The sequence below is a fragment of the Desmodus rotundus genome, chromosome 2 (assembly GCF_022682495.2).
Source record: "Desmodus rotundus isolate HL8 chromosome 2, HLdesRot8A.1, whole genome shotgun sequence".
NCBI lineage: Eukaryota > Metazoa > Chordata > Mammalia > Chiroptera > Phyllostomidae > Desmodus > Desmodus rotundus.
This window is the reverse complement of record NC_071388.1, coordinates 207,680,759-207,699,013: the sequence shown is the minus strand read 5'-3', so window position 1 is coordinate 207,699,013 and position 18,255 is coordinate 207,680,759. Positions and strand designations below refer to the sequence as shown.

The 18,255-nt window shown below is 61.3% G+C and overlaps 1 protein-coding gene and 1 long non-coding RNA gene across 4 annotated transcripts in view; one reads left to right on the top strand and one right to left on the bottom strand.

Moving 5' to 3' along the window:
* The first annotated feature begins 161 nt into the window (after window positions 1–161).
* The window catches only part of PER2 (period circadian regulator 2), a 34,711-nt gene continuing 16,617 nt past the window's right edge, over window positions 162–18,255 (top strand). For 2 of the 3 annotated variants that reach the window (XR_006656021.2, XM_053919298.1), the window contains exons 1-8: window positions 162–302; window positions 8,624–8,860; window positions 9,269–9,331; window positions 10,692–10,846; window positions 12,893–13,014; window positions 13,922–14,123; window positions 15,769–15,820; window positions 16,704–16,846. Coding sequence is in view for 2 of the 3 variants with exons in the window: in XM_053919298.1 (XP_053775273.1) it covers window positions 8,631–8,860; window positions 9,269–9,331; window positions 10,692–10,846; window positions 12,893–13,014; window positions 13,922–14,123; window positions 15,769–15,820; window positions 16,704–16,846 (967 nt within the window). In the remaining variant the exon portion in view is untranslated. The remainder of the gene's footprint in view (window positions 303–8,623; window positions 8,861–9,268; window positions 9,332–10,691; window positions 10,847–12,892; window positions 13,015–13,921; window positions 14,124–15,768; window positions 15,821–16,703; window positions 16,847–18,255) is intronic. The other variant, XM_053919299.1, reaches the window with a different exon arrangement.
* LOC128780285 (uncharacterized) lies at window positions 1,832–5,785 on the bottom strand. The gene is made up of 3 exons (XR_008426231.1): window positions 4,874–5,785; window positions 4,380–4,533; window positions 1,832–2,950 (listed from the first exon to the last, which is right to left on the bottom strand). It is a non-coding gene; the product is annotated as an uncharacterized lncRNA (long non-coding RNA).

Genomic DNA, 18,255 nt, shown 5'->3' with positions numbered 1-18,255 from the left:
GCGTCTTATGTAAAGAGAGCGACAGGCACCGCAACCAATGGACACGCGATACTCGCGGGCCCGGCCTCCCGGTATGCAAATGAGGCGGCATCGCGGCCAATGGAGGGCGCCGAGGGCGGGCACCGCGCGCGCGGTCACGTTTTCCACTATGTGACAGCAGCGAGTCGGCGGCAGCTGCGGCGGCGGCGGCGGCAGGCTGCGCCGGGGACGACGCGGTGCTTTCGGCGGCTGCGACAGCAAGCGCGGGGTCGGCGGACAGACGCGCGGGCCGACCAGCAGACAGTCGAGGACGCAGCTCCACGGTGAGTACGCGGCGTGGAGGACCGGCGCCGGGCTGGGGCGGTCAGGAGTGCGGCCCGCAGCGGGCTCGCTGGTTACGTAACCGCTGGCGGCCGGCGCGGCCCCGGGCCGGCGGGCTGGCGGGTCTAGGGTCCCAGCGGACGGGCTCCGGGGACGGCGGCGGCTCCGCCAGCCCACGGAGGCGCGATCCCGGAGATTACTGGGTCATGGGAATCCTTCTAGACTTGGAAAGGGCCGAGGGGCGGGGCGGGGGTGGTGAGGGATGGGTGAGTACTGTTATCCCCATTTTGCAGATCAAGAAACTGAAGTTCAGAGAGGTTAAGCAACTTGTCTCAGGTCACAGAGCAGCTGTGACCACCACCCCGGCCTGTCCTTCTAGAGATAATTTTCTTTTATGACCCCTCCCTCGTCTAATGGGCAGGGAAAGGTCAAGGCAACCAAGGGCCAGTGCAACTGTTTCTGGGAACATGGGGAGCCCCTAGGGAAACTGGCTTCTTGCTCTGAGGCCAGAGAGCCACTTCTCCAGCTGGGGAAGGGCCACGGGTGGGCGCTGGTCTAAGAGCCCTGCCTGGACGGTCCGTGGGTCCCCTGCAGTGGTTGAGCAGAGAGACAAGAAGGCCTGGGAACCCTGTGGGCTGGAAGGCCCACCTCATGTGCCCCTATGCCCACGCTGGACTCCCCCATTCTTATTCTCTCTCCCCGGGTTTGGTAGATGTAGGGGGCCCTACTTTGTGATACAGCAATCACACCATCCTTCTGGGGTGTCCCTTGGCTGCCAAGTCCTGGCCATAGACGGGGGGCAGGTGGCAGCCTGCTATACTCTCCCGGAAGGCCAGGTTAAGGATGACAACTCTGTTGCCATGGTTTCTATAACCCACGCAAATAAACCCGTGTGGTAAGCTGATTCATACCCAAAGAACAACTGAGTCGGAAGGTGCCCTGGAAATCATCCAGGGCAGCCCCTTGCCTTGACGGATGAGGACACTGAGGCCCAGACACCTGCTGGGCGCACATCTCGGCAGGGCTGGGCCCGAGCTTGGGTGCTGCAGGGCTTCCCTTCATCCTGAGGGTCTTGATCCGGGTCAGGGTGAGCTGCTGAGGTTCTCTGAAAGCCTGAAATTGGGTGCTTACTCCTGAGTGGGCTGGAATTTGGGTCCCTCAAATGTTAAGAACCCCAGCAGCACAGCAGAAGCCCCCATGAGTACCTCCCACTCTCCGGCAGACAGAGCAGGGCCACTGACTTCTCCCTGGCTGCAAACCAGTGCCCCTACCCCCACCCCAGGGTTTCTGGTCCCAGGCTGGGTTTGGCCAGGAAGGCAACGGAACTGTGCCTGAGGCTTTAATTGGCCATTAAATTTTTAAGTACAAAGCTAATCACTTTTTACAAGATGCATGGGTAAGATGGAAAAGGAGCTTTTCCACTCCTTTTTAAGTGGAAAGCTGTATGATATGCCAACACAGGGACGGTACCGTGGGTGTTCAGAGTTACCTGTCACTGTCATCTTGGTGTGATTCACTGGTACAGAACTAACACAGCCCAGGCTCTCTGTAGAGGCTGGGTGCTAGATGGGGTGGGGGAGGCCTGCCCTACTGCCAGCCAGCGGCTGCTACTGGGTGACTCAGCTGCCCCCCGGGCCTCAGTTTCCTTATCTGTAAGAAGGGATCAGGTGCGGCCATCTTTGAGGTCTGTTTCAAGGACTTCCCAGGCAACTACACGGACATCTGACATGCTCTTGCCTTCAGGCCATGTAAGGTTGGTCTGTACGGCATGTTCCCATGAGGCCAGAAGGAAATAGAAAGGGTTCTTTTCATTCGTGCTATTTCTCAGGCACATACTTTACTTTCAGAAAAATCTGGCCTCTGTTTTTAAATGGTGATGTAACTTCACTGGCCTCAGCAAACCTCAGGCTCTGTCGGGTCAGTGAGCGACTGGCAGGACCTCTCCAAATTGAGTCAGAAGAAGAGAGTGACACTGATAACTACGTCCTCAGCAGAACTCACGAGAAATACATAATCCCAGAGCTATGCAGATGCCCCGCGGCCCTCCCTGGCAAACACTGGCCCACCTGTGCCTCCAGAGGGGGACCTGAAGGTCCTGACGGGGCCTCTGTTAACTCTTTATGCTCCTTGCTGCACACCTGTAACAGGTGTGTTATTGTATCTCCAAGTTGAGTGCGAATAGGCGGCAGTGAGCGAGCAGTCACCGGTCACGGGCCGGGGTCATGGCCACTGGCCATGCTGCAGGCTGAGCAGGTTCCAGCCCTTGAAGGCCTGGAGGTTCCTAGTGCCCTTCTGGCTGGACAGAGACTTCTGGCTGGACAGAGAGCGATAAGAACAGCTCAGAGTTCACAGGCCCCAGGGCAGCTCATTCCCTGAGGGCTGCAGCGGGACAGCTGGCTTTTGGCCTTATTGTCCTTGCAGATCTGCGCTGGCCGGTGTTGGCGTCTGTGGAGTCGCGGGCAGAACTTAGAGCGCCGGAGGGTCTGGAGAGGCCGGGATACGCTGCTCCCCTGCCACCTTCCCCCCATTGCTAGCCGCCGCAGTCACATTTTCCTCCGTTACCAGCTGTTGCCATGGAGAGCGCGGTGTTTGTTGAGCAGGACAAACATTTTCTTCAGATTACAGCAGGCCGGCCTCAGGGACTTGGCTCCTACCAGGAAGAAGCAAACGGCTGTAAATCTGGGGTTGTAGAACACCGCCGGCTTGCGGCCGCGCACACAGGCTCTGGGATCCTGTTACGTAAAGTGCCAGGACAGGCAGCGTCAGCCAGGCTGGGAGAAGTCTGGCAGGTGGGGAGCAGGGCTTGGCAGTGGCTCAGGGGGTCACTGGGGCCCCTGGGGGGCTGGGTGCTGGGAACACAGGTGCTCAATTCATGGATGTGCATCAAGCTGTGACCTTATGATTTGGGACTTTTCTGCTTGTATTTATATTTCTGTGTCAAAAAGTTGATCGCCTTCAGTGATCCACAAGGAAATGAACTTGAACTTCCCCCTTTGGCTCCAGGCTCCTGAGCCAGAGCAGCCTTTACCCATCCTGGGGGTGGCCATGGCAGGTGGAACTGGGGCCCAGGCTGTGCTTTTGTTCCTTTTTTTTTTTTTTTACTATTTATTATGGAAACTGAGCATTTGTGACAGTAGAGAGGACAGTATAAGGAACCCACGAACCCATCCACCAGCGTTGAAGAGTTTCAGCCCTTGGCACCCCCCCCTCCAGCCCGCCTCCCCACCCCCCCCATATTCTTGGGCAGCTCAGCCCAGACGATGACCTCATCGCAGACTGTACTTTGCACAAGCGTCCCTCTGTCCCGCGGGGGCAGCCCTTGCTGCCAGAGGTGTGGAGGAATGACCGGAGTCCAGGGCCCGAGATGAGCTCCTTTCTTTGTGTCTGACTGTTCTCTAGGGACAGAGCTAGTGTGTGGATACCTGGGAAGAGGGCAGCAGAGGGATCTTGAGGGGCAGGTATGCAGCTCATGCCAGAGGGGCAGCCCCGCTCTCCTGGCAGCCCCTTCCAGGGCCTCTGGCACCCTGGCCCACGAACACCGCTCCCAGGGCTGGGAACCTGGGGTTCCCGGGGCTGCCCAGGGCCCGGGCAGTGCTGGCACAGGCAGGTGCTCCGTAAACATCTGTGGAAGGCGGGAGGCAAAGTCTGCTTTGACGGGTACACTGGTTTTGCCTACTTGGCAGCATGGGATCGGCCCATTAGAGCTGTCAGTGTGGAGTGACGCATTTTCTGGAACGATGAAGTTTGGGGTGATTTGGTTTGGTTTGCTGTTTCACATTTCTGCCATGCTTGCTTGACCGTATTTGTGAAAGGATTGTCTTCCACCTAAGGGTGTCTTGGCCCTCCTTCTCAGTGAGCCCTGCTCAGACAGGCTGCCAGGGGCTGGGATGGTGAAAGCCAGGAGCCAGAGAGGAGCCAGGCCTAGCTCCCAGGGTGTGAGGACAGCCGTGCATGGTGCCTGCCCCCTTCCTGAGGAGGTCTGTGTGCCTGGGCGGGGCCGCTGCGCTCCGAGACCTTTACACACAGCCAGCTCCCCTGGCGGTGAAATACCTCCTTTTACAACAAACACCATCTCTTACCGTGTCTGTCCCTGTTGTGCTTAGCAGCAGTGATGAAAGCTGGCCTCTGGTGGACACTTACTGCATCCCAGACACCTCTCACGGCCACATCATTTGGCCCCCGTCCCCTGCCGTCCCAGCAGCTTGTCGGAGGCAGGTGCTGCTGTGGCCCCGTCTGACAGATAAGGGAACAGGCACGGGAAGCTCAGGGACTTGCTCAGGACCACACGGTCGGGAAGTGGGAGGCCTGCTGAAGCCCCCACCACTCAGGGGCTGCTTACGCAGCCCCTCAGGAAGGACCTGCTGTGTGCTGGGGGCTGCAGGATGACATAGGAGGGGCCCAGGAAGTTGAGCGGGCAGCCCCCACCCCAAAGCCCTGCTAAGGTGTGGGTCAGATCTTGCACAGAACTCCCCAGCAGCTCCCCCATCTCCGCAGAATGAAGCCGGAGTCCCGGCTCTGCCCCTTTGCAGTGCCACTCTGGCCCTGACCTCAGATCTCGCTCCTCTGGCCGTACCCTGTCTGCTCCAGACTCAGCCACCTTCTTCAGACTCCCCGCCTTTGCACTTGCCATCTTTGCCTTGAGTATTCCTCCTCTAGCGTCCAGCTGGCCCACACTCTTCAGTCTGCCTTAGCTCAGGCGCTTTCAGAAGCAAAGCCTGGGCAGAGAGTTCCACTCTCCTGGGAGGGGCTGTCCCAGGGAGGGACTATGAGGGAAGGAGAAGCAAGGAGGAGAAGGTAGAGGCACAAGAGGACACCCTAGCCAGGCACCCAGCAGGCACTCAGCCCAGGAGACCTCGTCCAAAGGAGAAAGGAAAGAAGGACAGAAAGAGGAGCTTCAGAACTGCCGTTCAGGAGAGAATGGAAAGAGGACTGATCTGCTGGCCCATCCCCCGCGGTCAGAGTTCACCTCCGCAGAGTGATTGTCCTCGGGCCCAGTGGCCTCTCAGGCTCTTTGGCAGCAGCTGGTGAAGTGAGGACCCACCCCAAGGTGTGGCTCTTCGTCTGAGGCCAAGCACGGTGTCAGAGCTAGAGGCCCTGGGCAGCCTGAGGTGTGAAGCCAGGAGGACCATGGTGGGTGTGCCCAGCAGCAGCTGGGAAGGAGCCAGGTGCTGCCGGGCTGGGGGAGCATGGCTGAGGGGCTCAGGTACGAGGTCAGATATCGCCTGTCACCGAGACGTGGGCCTGCCCGCTCCCCTGTCCTCACCCTGCCCGCTTCTTCCTCCGTCGCACTGAGCATTGGCCCCCCCATGTGTGTGCCTGACGTTTCTCCCGGCCCGGGTGTGAGCTCCTGTGGGCAGGAGGGCTGTGTCCCACGCTCCACCCTGCCACCACCCTGGGTGCCATGTGCGGTAAGAGCCAGCCGGGTCTGCACCCCTGCCGGCATGTTCTACGGGAGCCCAGCGTGCGTGCGGCCTGCCGCCTCACTGTTGCTGTTACACACTGTTCCCGACGGGCTGGTGACGTCCCAGCATTTCCCCACGTCAGCGTGTCTGATCCCCCTCTCTTTAGTGGGTGTGGGTGCGCCCAAGTGCCGCCCTGCGGGTTTCGTCTTTCGTAGTGAATGCCAGGCCCTGGGGGTCAGTGTGGACAGCTCGGGCAGTGTCGCTGCAGTGAGGAGAGGATCTGGGTGAGGGGGAGCGGGGGTGGGGGGTGGGTGAAGGCTGTGCTGTTTGTGCAGGGCGAGTCCCGGGCACCAGGAGGAGCGGCTGGACCCGGGGTGGGCCCCGGCACATGACAGGGCAGCTGGGGAGAGAGGACCTCCCTCAACGCCCTGCGGAAGGTATGGCTGACACCCGCTAGGCGGGGCCGAGTTTGGAAGCTGAGGCTGGTGCCAGGCCAGGGCAGCCTCCCTGCTGATTTCCAAGGGAGTTTGTAGATGCAGGTCCTTCTCTGTGTGGGAATAGCTCCTTCTTCTGTGTTCTCTGTCTTCACACAAATGAGCCCTGTCGGTCTTCCATTGCATTGGTTAGCGCTTCCATAACGTGGGTGCAGAGACCGATGGCAGAGCAGCCCGGCCAGTTTTGTTCCTGCCTGTCACTGGGATGTGGTGTCCTCGCTTCTCTGGGATCCCGGGAATTGATAAGTGCCCGAACACCCTGGTGAGCAGGTGTCTCTTTTATCTGAGGTCTCCTCCCTTCGACCATGACCTTCCCGGCTCAGAGCCACGCAGAGCTGCCCAAGACCAGCATGGCTGTCCGGCCTTGGTGGGTAACCAGCTTGTTTTGCTGTGTGGGGCAAGTAGAAGTTTCTTTTTCCTGGAGAGCAGCCTTTTAACCAGATGTGGGGAGGCCTTCCCACCGTTCTGCCCGGTGCTCAGGGATGCTTTGGCGGGCAGGTGGCTTTTTCCATGTGCGTATTTCAGCGGGTCTCTCTTCCTCGTTGTGGTGTCTCTTCCAGAAAGGGAAGCATGGGGCTTTCACGCTGGCCTTCCGGTCGCTGAAGCATGTTCTTCCTTACCAACTCTGAACTTCGTCGTCTTCATTTTCCCTTCTCGTGTGGTGTTTTCTTCTCAGTCTGTGGCTTTAGCTCATCCTCCCTTACCTGCTCGCCTGACTCCATCTTTGCTTGGTTTTCCCCTGTGGCCCAGGTGCTGTCCTCGAGTTGCTCCTTGCCCCGGGCTGTCCGGGAGCATGTGCACCCGGTCTCGCCACAGTCTTTTCAAAGCTGCCTGTCGGCTCCTGTCTGTTCACTCGTTTGTGAAGCAGACGAGGTTGGATCAGACCCGCTGTTCTCCAGAGAGTTATGTGGCTGGGTTCCCCACGAGTCCCTGTCTTCAGGGAGAGGCGGGCCGAGATCCAGGACTGTCACCTGCCGTTGGCCTCGGGGAGAGACCCCTCCCTGTTTTCTCATCCGTGCGGTGGGACAGAGGAGATCCCCTATGTGTGAGGGACGGTGGCCATGAGGACGGCTTGAAGTGGATGGGGTCAGGCCCTCAGCACCGTGTCTGTGGTTGCCACCGTCCCCTGGAGCCTGTGCCTGGCTGGTGTCCAGCCTGTCTCCTTGAGCACAGGAAGCTGTGGGGTACATTCTGCTTCCTGGGGACCCCCCTCCATGAAGACGCCACTGCCTGGGCCCTCCAGATCACCCCTCCCTACCGGGAGCCCAAGGCCAGCCTTTGGGAGCTGTGTCAGCGGCCCCCACCCTCTGATCTCCTGACCTCTGGGTTCAGGAGGCAAGAGAAGGGGATTTGTGACCCCAGCCACAAGAGGCCCAGGGTGCCAGCAACTTCTCTGTCCCCACACCTGGTGCCTCCAGGCTGCTCAGCTTTTGTGGCTCCCTGACCCCCACCACGCCCTTCCATGGTGGGGTGGGGGGTGTTTTCCCCAGTGCTCTCTGGTTTGAGCGGGTGTCTGCTTCTGGCCGGACGCGGGAGTCGTCTCCCGGACCCTCCTTTCACCCTGTGGCACCTCAGACTGCACTCAGACCCCTCCCACTCGTGTGGCTCTCTTCCAGAGTCAGCGTGAGTGCCTTCCCGCTGGTCAGGCTCAAGCTCCTGCCCCTCCACCCACCCACCCCCAAAGCCCCAAAGTTCAAGTTTCTGTCCACATGCAGACTAAGTAATGTCAGTCTGGTGCCCCCAGTGCTCCAGTGGCCCCTGGCTATAGCCTGTGTCAGACGGACAGAGTGTGAGCTCCCTGCTGACCACCGTCCCCTCTGCACCCCCCACTGCAGCCCACTCAGACCGCCGCAGCCTAGTGCTGGGGCTGTTGCATCGCCTGGAGCCTGTGAGCTCCCTGCCCGTGCACACCTCCTCACTGGGGGTGCCTGCTCCCCACAGCCACCCCCTCCCCAAAGCCTTCCCCGCCTGCAGCCTCATCTCAGGGGCCTCCCGCTGCCCACTGCCTGGCTTCAGGGTCTCCTGTGGCTTTTGATGACCAATATTTCTGAACCCAGTGGCCCCCTCATCCAGGGAGATCCCAGACAACCTGCAGGGTCCCAGGCCCTGCCAGCCACTCAGGGGGAGTCTGTATATTTCCCAAAGTCCCCTCTGCTGCGCGGTGATCAAGGCTCTTGTCACCTCCTGGAGAGGCCATCAGCCACTCGAGGTCAGGGGCTGAGGCTGCCTAATTCCACCGCCTCCCTAGTTCATGGCTGGCAGACCTCCCCGACTGAGGACAAATGAGAAGGCCCGGAGACGCCCGCAGGTGGCCGGCGACTACCCACACACTTGGCAAAACAGGGAGAAGGCACCCCGGCATCCCTGTGATGGCGGCAGTGGCCACGGTGCCTTTCTGGCTGACGGCGTTTCTCTCCTTTGCCTCAGGGCCACCATGAACGGCTTCGCTGGCTTTGCCCCCAGCCCCAGCAGCCCCGCCAGGGAGCCCGCGGAGCCCACACCTAGCCAGGCCCCGCTCCCGGAGGACGTGGACATGAGCGGCGGCTCGAGCGGGACTGAGGCCATGGAGAACGGCTCCACAGGGCGGGACTCACAGGGCAGCGACTGTGACGACAGCGGCAAGGAGCTGAGGATGCTGGTGGAGCCGCCAGACGCCCGCGGGAGGTAGGGGCGCCGGGGCCTCGTTTCCGTCATCCTGTGGTGGGTTTGCCATCTTTAAATCGTGAGGATCGACTTTTCCTCCAGAGTTTTGAAAACCTTGTTAAGTTAGAATGACTGAACATCCCGGGGTCTGCCCTTCCTCACACTGCTGCCACGGCTGATGCCGCAAGTCCGACCCCCGCAGAGCAGCGGCCGGCGTGGCGAGGTAGAGCAGGCGGCCAGTCGGCCTCCGCGTGCTGCAGACAGCATGGGTCTGCCCCTTTAGCCTTGGGTCCCCGACGGTCTGATGTGGCCGTTCCACCTTAACCTTGCGTTTCTCGTGGTGGTGGGATCCAGCCCGTCCCAGCGGGTGTGTGGGGGAGACGCAGCGCAACGGTCTCTGAGCTCTGTCTCTGTTTCCCATCCCCACAGTCCGGACACCTTCAGCCTGATGCTGGCGAAGTCCGAGCACCATCCCTCCACCAGTGGCTGCAGGTGAGGCCGTGGGACCTGCTGGGCTTGGGTCTCTGGGGAAACCCAGAGACCTGTCATTGGAGGTCAGGTTCTGGGGGGATGTGACTCATTTATGATTCTGCTAGAACCTGTTAGCCCCTTCAGACACTGACCGTCTGTCCCCAAGGGCTGCCCAGGGCCCCCCACGCTGCCCTGGGTCTTTCACCCATCCAGCTCTATCCCAGCAGACCTTGTCTGCGTCTGAAACACATCTCCCAGAACTTCCTCACCCTGTTGAAATATTTGTGACAAATGTATCCTTAATTTCCTACCCGCAGACATTGTCACAGCCTGCTGGAACAACAGCCAGCTCTTGGTCCTGGGCACAGGGCACTTCGCCCGTCACCTAGACACCTGGAGAATGTCCGTCATTCTCTTGGTACCTTCTGCTCTGCACAGGCCCCCCTCCCTCAGCAGGTACCCACCTGCCCTGCTTCCCTGTCTCTGCTCCTGCAGTTCAAAGGTCTTTCTTTACATCTCCTCTTCTCTCAGGGGTCTTCCTGGGGTCATCGTGCTCACCCACGCCCCAGCATGCCCCTGCTTTCCTCTGTGATCAGCATCACAGGACCCTTTTCTAGCTGAGACAGACAGGGAGGGCCCAACTCAGCCGTCGGTCAGCTCAGCCAGGTGGAGGGTCGACCAGCAGGCCTTGCTGGGCACAGCCAAGAGTTGGAGGGACATCTCACTTGTCACTTGGGTTGAAGCAGTGGTCCCCCAGGGGCAAGTCTTCTCCGTCTAGAGACACTTTTGGTTGTCACAACCGGTGAGGGTGCTGCTGGCGCCCAGTAGGTGTTAACCTAGAAATAAACGGCCGGAGCGAGAGGCAGCAGGCATTTATTTGAGAGTCAACAGAACAGGCGTTCAGGACACCGATGCCGCAGAAACCCAAACAGTGTCCCGAGCAGGAGGCACAGGCCAGGGGCGTCTGTGGGATGGGGAAGGGAGCGGTTACATCAGCGGAGGGAGGGCGGTGTTCTCTCGCGGACAAGGTGCCGCGGTGGTGCTACTTTGAAGCACTGCTGTGACTTCCAGTCTGGTAGCTGTACTACCCGCTCGCTCGTCATCTTCGTAAGCAGCGCTCCGCGCGTTCCAGAGGTCTGGGGTTGCGAGCACAGGCAATTCCTTGGCCATGGCCGCTCTGAGTCCATGTTCACACAGCTCCATTTATGTCATTGCTCACCTGGGCGAGGCCAGGGGTGCCACTGCCCCCCCTGCAGGGCACCGCAAGGAGCCTGCGGACCAAGGTGTCCTGGGCCTAGCGGAGAGACTGGGCCTGACGTGCGTCTCTTCAGAAAGTGGCCCGGAGGCGGAGGTCTGACCCCCTCTTTCTCGGCCTCCATAGCAGTGAACAGTCCGCCAAAGCCGACTCGCACAAGGAGCTGATCAGGACGCTCAAGGAGCTGAAGGTCCACCTCCCCGCAGACAAGAAGGCCAAGGGGAAAGCCAGCACGCTGGCGACCTTGAAGTACGCCCTGAGGAGCGTGAAGCAGGTGAAAGGTGCGTCTGCCTGGTGGGTCTGTTTCACCCTGTAGACACAGCTTCACATCGGCCCAAGTTAGCGCTGGGCTGGGCTGGGCTGGCTTTGGAACCCGGTGCTGACGCGGAGGGAGGGGTTCAGAAGTCTGGCGAAGCTGCCCTGATGGGGACCTCTGCTCGCCGGGAGTCTTCGATTGCGCCTGACTCGTAGAGGGAAAGAATGAAGCAGGTACAATGCCAGCTGATAAAAGAAACCTGTTTACAAGATGCCACTTGGGTGCTGTGGGCTGGGCCCGAGGCAAGGACAGTGCGCGTCCCCCAGGCTCCAGCCAGAGTCAGTGGCCTCCGATGGCCTGGCGATACGAGAGGCTTGGAATGGCACTGAAGCGAACCCTGCCCCCCCACCCCCACCCCCGCCCCAGGCTGGCTGAGGACCAGCCACCTAGAGAAAATGACTTGAGGGTTCCCAGGGCGGGACCGACAGAGCTGGTCCTGGAGAGGCAGAGTCTTGGTGCTGCTTCATGCGAGACCCCGAGCTGTCCGTTTCTGTTTCTCTGGGAACGCGTGAGCTGCCGTGGTGGCGGTCTTCGGGCGGGCAGGCGGGCACGGCGCCCCCTTCCACCACAGGCGCACACAGGGACCCGGGGCCTCTGACGCCCTGCTCCCATCTACCTTCGGGCATCCGTCAGTTTGGGTGTCACCGTTAGGTGGCAGCACGGGACAGCCTTTAGCGCCTGTGGGTGGACTGGCCGGACAAAGGCTTCGTCCCAGGACACAGTGCAGAAGCTGCCTCCCCAGAGCCTGGGAACAGACGCCCAAACGCGCACAGTCGGGCTCAGGCACTTCCACATCCTTCCGTCCGTCCGAGCCCCCGAGCGCCTCCCTTAGCTGGGTGCTACCACCAGGCGGGTGTCTGTGTCCTGGGTCTTAGGTCCCCCCGACGGTGCCTCTGTCCCCAGGCCAGGTCCCCTGTGCTCAGGGCCGTCCTTAGCTGTAGGAGTCACCCGAGGGTCTGCGTGCAGCCTGGCCCTTCAGCTGCTGCTAGGCCCAGAGGGAGACCTGGGAGAGTCTTACTGGGCCCTCGTGCCGCAGAGAGCCCCCGAAGTCTGGGGGCTCGCGTACGCGCCTGCAGTCCCGGTCCCCTGGCCACGGGCGCCATGGGGACCCTGCTTACCACTGCGGAACCCTCCGGCACCTGCACACAGAGGAATTTTTGAGCTGCATGGTCCACTGTGACGAGCCAGCTGAGTCAGAAGGAACAGCAGCATCTCACTGGGGCAGATGTGGGAGCCCCCGCCACTCCTTCCCCTTTACCTGATGTATGTGTTTCACGGGTGCACTCAGGCCCCAGGGCACAGGGCACGTGAGAAACACGCGTGAGGAGAGGAAAGTCTTCACGGCTGAGCTAAAGGTGGGACGGTGGCTTCATCCTGTTACTGTCAGCTACTGTCTCAGGGTGTGGCCTATGGCCAGGGCAGCATCTGTCACGAGTAACGAGGCTACAGAGCCGCATTTCCGACAGCGTTCATGTTTCTAACGTTCGGACAGCTTCCGTGGGCAGGGCTCGTCCCGTGAGGTCTGGCCGGGACAGTTGGTGCCAGGCATGGAAGGCAGCTGGTTTGCGTGGCCTTTTGGCGCCCCGTCACCCCCAAGGCGGCGGCTCCATCCCCGCAAAGCCACACGGCGGCCCATGTCTGAACAGTGTGCCCCACGTGTTGGTGCTCGTGCCCCACGTGCCAAGCAGCCGCTCGGTCTGGGCGGGTGTCCGGCCGAGGCCGCTGGGAGGCAGCAGGGGCTGCCGCAGCTGACCTGCGTGAGATCGGAGATGCAGCTTGGACTGACACCCTCCTGGGGCATAGCGCGCGCCGGGTGGAACTCAGCGCCGTGTTGTTCGGGATGATGTGTACCTACCGTTTAAGAACTGTCACCGAAGGCTTTCTGACTTCCGCGGGGGGAACCCCAGGTTTCTGTTTGTTTTGCCCATGCTGTTCTCTGTGACATCCTGTCCGTGCGGGGCCTGGGCTCCTCGCACCCGTGTCGCAGAACTGCGCCCGGTCTCTCCTGCAGCCAACGAGGAGTACTACCAGCTGCTCATGTCCAGCGAGAAGCCTGCGTGCGGCGCAGACGTGCCCGCCTGCACCCTCGAGGAGATCCAGAGCGTCACCTCCGAGTTCATCGTGAAGAACGTGGTGAGTGGTGCGTGCAGGCCAGTCTTCCACCGCCCGCCCGCCTGGCCGCTGGCTCTGCTGCAGCAGTGGGTGGAGTCTCAGGAAGTGAGTCCAGACCTTAACGAAAGAACACAGTCAGTAGTTCAGAGTAGATCCCGGACGTCTCTGAGAAGCTGTCCCCTCCTGGCCACTCCACCCTGTGCCTCCCATGTGAGAGCACAACTCCACCCTGACCAAGCGCCTTGCCCTGCAGGGTGAGGACGCCCTGGGGGACATTTGGTCACTGTCCAGGGCTTCATGGGTGGTGCCTTGGGACTGGAACTCAGCTTCAGGAGGCTGCAAAGGTCACGCGTTGTTAAGTGGTTCATAAAGGTGGGGCCCTGGAGGTCTGGGGAGGGGATGCGGGTCGGCCATGCCCCGAGCCCCCAGTTCGCAATGAGCAGAGAGCAGGGCAGGCAAAGCTGCCTGATAACTGGGCTCCTGCACTGTCCCACCTCCTTCCTCCAGCACCCCTGCTTCCCACAGCCTTGAGCTCAAAGGGCCCGGAGCCCCTGGTAGCCCCCTGGAACCCCAGGGGAAGAACACGCCAGCGCAGGTGAAAGAGGGAGAGGGGAGCGTGGCCCTTCCACGTCCAAAGCAGCCGAGCCTGGGCAGTGAGGGCTCCGTGCCCAAGAGTCCTGAATGGCCATCCCTGGGGGACCGGCACCCTGGGGTTCCTTTTTGCAGCGGAACCCCAATGTGGTTCTTCAAACACTCTCCTGTTTGGACCCGACTACGCAGGAGGGAAGTCGAGTTATTCTGGTCAGAATGAGAGAGGGGCCCAGGACCCGCCTGACCTTCCACGCTCCCGCTGCCCGCTGCCCACCCCGAGTCAGTGCCCCTCCTGTTGGGCCCTGCCTGCTCTCACTGCAGCTGTGCTTCCTTCTAGGACATGTTTGTCGCGGCCGTGTCCCTGGTCACAGGGAAAGTCCTGTACGTCTCCGACCAGGTGGCCTCCATCTTCCACTGTAAGAGGGACACTTTCCGCGACGCCAAGTTCGTGGAGTTCTTGGCGCCCCATGACGTCAGTGTGTTCCACAGCTCCACCACGCCATGCAGGCTCCCCCCCTGGAGCATCCGCAGCAGGGCAGGTGTGGCCCGTGGGGTGGCCCAGGGTGGCAGGAGGGGGGCGGGCGCCGGCCACCTCTCCTCTGCCAGAGACCAGGCCACCGCCGTGGCCGCCCTCTGTCCTAGGTGAGAGGCCCAAAGGTGTTTGTTCAGAGTCAATCTAGGCAGAAAGATAGTCTTTTCATAGATTTCAGAGAGGGGAGAACATCACAGAAGCTCCTAAGACGCAGGACGTGAAGTGGCTCTGGGTAGCTGGCGTGTGGCCCGGGCTGTGGAGTGTGGGCAGGCTGGGGTGTATCTGGGGGCGTCCGCGGAGGGGGCCCCCACTGCTAACTGTGCGTGCCGGTGGCCGCCTCCAGCGTGACAGCGGGACTGAGTCCGGAGGCTCGGACACCGTCCCCAGCACCGTGTATGTCTCGCCTGTAGTAGATGTGGGGGTCTAGGTGACCAGACAAGACTCAGCAGAAATGTGGCTCAGGGCCCTGGCAGCAGGGACAGCAGGAGGGCAGCTGCCCCTCCAGCCCAGGCCGTCTCCACAGCCCCTCCGGCTGGCAGTGCCCAGGGTGACCAGTGGGCGTCCCCCCGTGAAGCGTCGCCCTCACTGGGCTCGGCCTGCAGAGCCGAGGACAGACGAGGCGCAGAAGCTCTGAGGGGCCGGAGCAGCAAATGGGAGGTGGATGAGGCCCTGGCTGCCTCCCCCACACTGTCCCCTGCCCTGTCCATGGCCCAAGGGCTAGCTCCTCCGCTCCCATCAAACACACCACTGCCCCACACTGTCACCGTGCAGCTGGACAGCAGCCCCTGCTGACAGCAGCTGTCCCGGGCCCAGCAGTGCAGTGGGCTTTCAGGTGAACTCGCAGACAGGGGACGCTCGCTTTTGGCTCCAGATGTAGAGCCATCCCCTTGCTCCCAAAATGCTGCCCGAGGACCGTCTGGTCAGATCGCTGGAGCGTGCAGGGTGTGTCCGGGGCCTCGGGCAGTGCTGGTCACTGCACAGACGGGCTCCGGTGTGAGCAGGCTGGCACCCTGTCCCTGAGCGGTGTGATGAGCTTTCCTGAGTGAGAAAGAAAGGCCTGGTGACGTCTCAGAGGCTCGTCCCAGCCTGTCATTTTTTATCATTTCTCTGTCTGGTGACTGCACTGCTTTCCCTCATTTCTGTGGCGTAGAGGAAACCTGACTGAAAGAACAGTCGGCGTATGAACACCCTTTGTTCCGGAAACCCTTCCCCTCGCCTGTGCAGGGGTCGCCCAGTTGACCCCCGTTCCTGCTGGGCGTGACGGAAGCTTTGAAAAGCTGACAGTTGTTTCTACCAGAACCGGGTATCCCCCCAGATAGGTCGGTCGCAGTGTTCACGGCTTTATGCGCAAAGGCCCTGCCCCTCAGTCACTGTGCCTCGCAGAATTCAGTGGCTGATTGGCACGTCTGCCGCAGCGTCTGTGCCATCCCCAAAATGTCAGACTCCTGGCTGCACACTGGGATGCGCCGCGCTGGTGAAGTGAGACTTCACTTCAGCCGGAGCTGGGACAGACGCGCCCCAGGGCCCCGCACTGGGCGGGTCGGCCTCACACCTGCACTCTGCCCCGCGGTGGGTGTGGGTCCAGGAGAACACGGGGCGCCGACTGCGCTTAGCAGTGTCGTTGGGTGCTGACTTGGGGATTTTTCTCCCAGATTCTTTTGCTCAAGAATGCATGGAGGAGAAATCTTTCTTCTGCCGTGTCAGGTAAGCCTGGCTTTCCTAAACTGGAAATGGCACAACCATTTCATCCCAAGCCCCTGGTGGGATGCAGAGGCGGCCCAGGCATCTCCCCACATCCCTGCTTCACTGAAGGTGGGAAGGGCCGAGAGCCTGCCTGCGCCTGGTCTTGGGGGCTGGGGCCATGCAGCACGTGGATTCCTGGAAAGGGGGTGGAAGCACCCCTGTGGGGCTAGGACAGCATGGTCAGCCCTGCAGCCCTTTAACCCCGTCCTCACCAAGCTCCCCACGAGGCCTGAAGAGGCTGGCCTGGCCATGCGCCACCTGGAAACGGGCCAGAGGGCCTCGCCTGGGGAGGCATGCACACCTGGGTCCCCAAGGACCCTGAGAGTGTGTGTAGGCTTTGCTCCGAGTGTGCCTTTTTTGAAAAAGCACATTTTCCCGGGAGAGCCCAAGAGCTTTCCTGGCAGGCTTTTGGCCTGAAAGGGGGACCTGCTTGAGCACCTTGCTGCAGTGTCAGAGGGCCACGCCTCCTCCTGCCAGACAGCAGGGTCCTCAGAAGTTGGGCTGGGACCCCGCTGCTGGAGCAGCATCCCTTCCCCCATTAAAATGCAAAGGGCTCAAGAGTTGGGCTCAAAGGCTCTCTCACTGCTCAGGGCTGGTGACTCAGGTTTGAATGTCACAGGAACTCTGAGGATGGGACAGAGGAGCAGGGTGGTGGGCCCAGCTCCTCAGTGGGGAAGGGACACAGACTGCAGCCGAGGGTGTCTGTCCAGCTCCACCTGGCGGGCATCTGTACTGCCAGTGAAGGGGTTGCTGAGAGGTGACAGCCAGCTGTGGGGGAGGCAGCCGGCAGGAAGAGACATTCCTCTGTCCTAACTCCACCCTCTAACTTCGTCCTCCTCTCCAGCGTCGGGAAGAGCCACGAGAACGAGGTCCGCTACCACCCGTTCCGCATGACGCCTTACCTGGTCCAGGTGCCGGAGCAGCGGGGCGCCGAGAGCCAGCTGTGCTGCGTGCTGCTGGCAGAGAGGGTGCACTCGGGCTACGAAGGTGACGGCAGGCCCGGGCCTCCTGGGCTCCTCTGGTCCTCAGTCCCTCCTGTGGGTCAGACCCTTGTCTGTGGGGGAACTCCGGCCCAGCTCCCCCAGCCCTGGGCAGAGTCTCATGTCCCTCGACACTCAGCACACCCACCTGTGTCACCCAGCCCTCCCGGGCCACCTCCCTGTAGTGTCACAGGGTCTGTGTGCCAACACCCGTCACCTATGCCCAGGCCGTGGCCCGGACCATGGGTCCTTTGCTTTCCCCGGCTGCTGCCTTCCATCCGCGTAGTGGCAGCAGCCCTGACAGGTCCGGAGCCCAAGTCCCTGCCACCCCCAGGCCTCAGCCCTGGGCCCTCTCACGCCAGGGACACCAGTGCCACTCAGAACCCCACACCACCCCCACCCCTAAGCGAGAAAGTGCAGGCCTCCTCCCTGCCCTCCTTGGCCGGTCCTGCCGTTACCAGGTCTGCTGGGTCCTGCCCACAGGCGGCCCCCAGTCCCCGGCTTTGCTCCTGCTGTGCCCCCTCCCTGCCTGTAATAGCCCAGTCGCCACAGCGGGGCCTCTCACCAGGTGTCCTTTCCCGGCCCTGCTAGCTCCACAGGCCACCTCCTGCCCCTAAAAGCCCAGATCTGGGTTCTTTGAGGCACTTTGCCGTCCTGATCCCACCCTCCTGGCGACCCTCCCAATAAGCTTGCGACAAATCTCAAACTAGCCGCAGCTCCTGCCTGGGGGCCACAGGTCTTACTGTGACAGCGCAGCAAAGCCTGTGACCTCTGAGTTCCCTGACAGCAGGTGCCACCTGAACCCCTGGGCCACGTCCCCCTGTGCGTAGGACCTTCTCGCAGCGGGTGGCCGCGCCCTTCCCACAGTCGTTTTCCCGGTGGTAGGAGTGCTTTAGGTGCGCGGCGTTCCCTCAGCTGCTCGAGGGGACCCTGTGTGTAGAGTGTTGTCTTCCAAATATCCAGGAAGGGTCACTGGGTTACTAGATTCCAGCAGGTTACTCCCCCAAATGATCAGAGTCTCCTTCATGAATGAAACAGCTGGAATTTTGAATGTTTTGTCCGTGAATCTGGGAGTCGAGCAAAGTTCCTGACGTGTGATTCCCTTCGCGCACATTGCCTTTGCCCACCTAGGGACTGTGAAGTCCTGGAAGGGTGACGTTTGCTGAGAATCTTGAGTCCAAATGCTTCACTGGGTTTTAGAAAAGAATTTGTTCAGCTTATCTCGTGGGATCTTAAAAGCCTTGGGGATGATGGCCCGGCTGCCGGGGTTCCCAGGAAAGCCGGCGCACCAGCACGCGGTCCCGTTAACGGGCCTCCTGGACCGGGCTGGTTCCCAGGGCTGTGGGGCGGCTGGCCGGGGTCCTCGGGCCGCTGTCGAGCCCACTTCCCTTTCATGTGGCGCCAGTCACTTGGAGG